This window comes from Gossypium arboreum, chromosome 8 (assembly GCF_025698485.1).
Source record: "Gossypium arboreum isolate Shixiya-1 chromosome 8, ASM2569848v2, whole genome shotgun sequence".
Classification (NCBI taxonomy): Eukaryota; Viridiplantae; Streptophyta; class Magnoliopsida; order Malvales; family Malvaceae; genus Gossypium; species Gossypium arboreum.
The window spans coordinates 11,703,947-11,706,865 of record NC_069077.1 but is presented as its reverse complement, the minus strand read 5'-3'; the positions used below and the strand labels follow the sequence as shown (position 1 = coordinate 11,706,865).

General features: G+C 29.7%; 1 protein-coding gene across 1 annotated transcript; it reads right to left on the bottom strand.

Annotated features, from left to right (window-relative positions):
• Positions 1-822: 822 nt before the first annotated feature.
• Positions 823-1,431, bottom strand: LOC108469283 (21 kDa protein-like). The gene has a single exon (XM_017770178.2). It carries the CDS (start codon positions 1,429-1,431, stop codon positions 823-825), a length of 609 nt encoding a protein of 202 aa, XP_017625667.1.
• Between the last annotated feature and the right edge of the window lie 1,488 nt (positions 1,432-2,919).

Sequence of the window (2,919 nt, the reverse complement as noted above, 5' to 3'; positions counted from 1 at the left end):
TCTTTTGATTTCTAGGTGAAAATGGTAAATTTTTGGTGGAAAGACTAAATTGTAAAGAATGAAAAGTTTCTTTCTTCTCTTCTCTTCTTTCTAACGTGGGATGCATGGACAATGATGGATGGTGTGTTGTTTTTTTTTTTACACACACACATATATATAGAGACTAAATAAATTAATAAAATAATAAAATATCTTATTAAAATATTAAATAAATAATAATTATTTAATTAAATAATTATAAAATATCACCAACATTATCATTACTTTCTAGATTTCTCTCTCTTCCAATTGACCATTTTGCCCTTTGTGATCTTTTAAAATTTCATTCTTGAGTCATCACTTAATTTGGTAAAATTACCATTTAGTCCCTCATAATTCTTTACCTATTCAATTTGGTCCTAATTCATAAAATTTCTTTGGTTTCTAGATCATTCCACCCTTAAAATATTTGCACTATTAGTCCTTTAATTTTTTTCATATTTACACTTTAATCTCTCAAATTTTGAGTATTTACTTTTGGGCCACAAAACTTTTCTTACTTTTATAATTTAGTACTTTCTTGAATCAATATGTCATAATATACTTCCCAGTGACATAACTCAAATTTCCTCTTCTTGTCACTTTATTTCTTTATTTTACTATATTAAGGATAATATCTTATTGTAAAAATTTTCAGAGTGTTACAGCTAATCTAAACCAAGCTATCAAACATTAAATTGCTTGTGAAATCATCAAAAACAGAACCCAAATGTGAAAAATATGATTACTTACAAGCCAGACGTACAATTGCATAGGAACCGAATTGGTACATACTTGTTTAGGTTATTTATTGGCACCAGCATAGTGGTTGACAAAGGCCAAGGAAATGCTTGTCAAGTGTGCAACTTTCTCAATTAAAGTCCTCATATTAGCTTTGACATCTCCATCAATGGCGGTCTCTGAGAAGCCATCCATGCAGGTATCTTCATCTGTCAAAGCTGCACTCACCCATGTTTGAATATCACTCATGCGGAAAGCAAAGCTTTTGCCTGCAGTCTCATCCATTTCAACGATAGACCTTTTGAGTTCATCAATCGAATCACCTATTTCTTCCACACAATCCTGGAGAGCCTCAGTCTCTCTAGGCTTTAAACCCTGTGTTTTGGAGATGTCGGTAAGGTTCTTGGAAGCCGAACGTGTTGAGTTAAGCGCGACGAAGAGGGACTTGGTGGTTATTGTTTTGGGACTGTCTTGGATTTCAGCTGCATAGCTAGAAAAGGTGACGAAACACAAGTCAGGGTAGGTTGTCGCATCACACCAAGTTTTGATGAACTTTGTATCTGTTTCGGAGCTGAGGAATTTTCTAGCCGCTAAGCACAAGCTTGGGGAAGTTGTAAACAGGGAAAAAATGAAGATAGCTGATATTGAAAAGTATGAACCAATATTTGCCATGTTTCTTGCTATTGAAATTTCAGCAGAAAAGGTTTGGGAGAGTGACAAATATTGGGGAAGAGAGGGATCTTAATTTATAGAAAAATGCTCGTGATTAAGAAAGGAAAGGTATGACAAATGAAGCCTATAATTCCAAGTTAAAATCGTATTGTGACAAAAATAATGTAGATTTTGGATCTTGGTTATCACAACTTTTTTTCCATTTAAAATGATTAAAATTTAAACACCTCATCTCATTTGGTTTTTTATTGCTCCATTTGAACTGGTTTGCTGTTATTTTCTATTTTTTATACTAATTTATTTGATAGATTCTCTTAATCAATACTACTAATTTAAAGGCTAAAGCTGTCAATTCATATTTTTGTATCTTGTTTTTCACTCAAATTTCCCTAAAATTTGAGCCCATTTGAGAAGGGCAAAAAATTGCTCATTTTATCTTACTTTTGAATATTACACCTAAAAGATATGTTTTAAAGAGCATATTCTGACGGCTTACACTATCTTAATTTAGTCACTCAAACAATCTTTTAAAAAAGTAAACAATCAATCATCAATGTCGGCTTTTGGAAAATGACTTGACCACAAACTTTCCTTATTTTTAAAAGAAATTAATTAAACTAATATATACTTATAAAATGGCTGTCAAAGTTGTTGATAGACTTTCTCAACTTTTAAAATTCAGGTTGAATTATTGATGTTGTTAAAATTTTTTATTTATGCTTGAATTACCATGTATGTAACAAGAATTTAATAAATAAGTTAAATTAGAAAAGCAATTTTTAAAATAAAAATAGGAAAGCATAGTTTAAGCAATATATTAAGCACCTTAAATGATAAAATTAATTGGAAAAAGAAAGCAGCATAAGAAGGACTAATAATGCAGCCACAACATATGAATTAAAATAAAGTTTGGAAAAGATTTGTTATTGTGGGAAAGAAAATTTATTTTATGAGCAGGGACCCTACTTTGATATCGTAATCTCATAGCAGCCGATTCTCATGGAGATACTACAATTAAATAAAGAACAATGATAGAAAACCAATTACACCGTACGATGAAGTTCGAATTTCAGATATGAAGGACGATAGGGTGTGGTGATCAACGTTAATTTAAAGGGTTTTTCTTTTATATTTTTTATTAATTTGATTCCTTTTTAAGCTTAATTTGATCACCAATTTTAATTATTTAAAAAAGAATTAAAATGATTTTTTAACATTTTAAACTTAACAGCCTACATGACAATTCGCATGTATTTAAGCTAATTTTTCTTTTAATTTTTATGAACTTTGATTGATTTTTTATATTTATAATTTAGAAATTATTTATAGTCTTGACATATAAGATAAATAGTGCTAAGTTAGTATAAATTACACGTGGACTATTACGCAGGTTGTCATACCAACAATGTTGCATAATTAATGTTTTAGTTAGCATTTTTGTTAAAGAAAAACTATTTGACTCTTTTTAAAAAGGTTAATAACCAAATT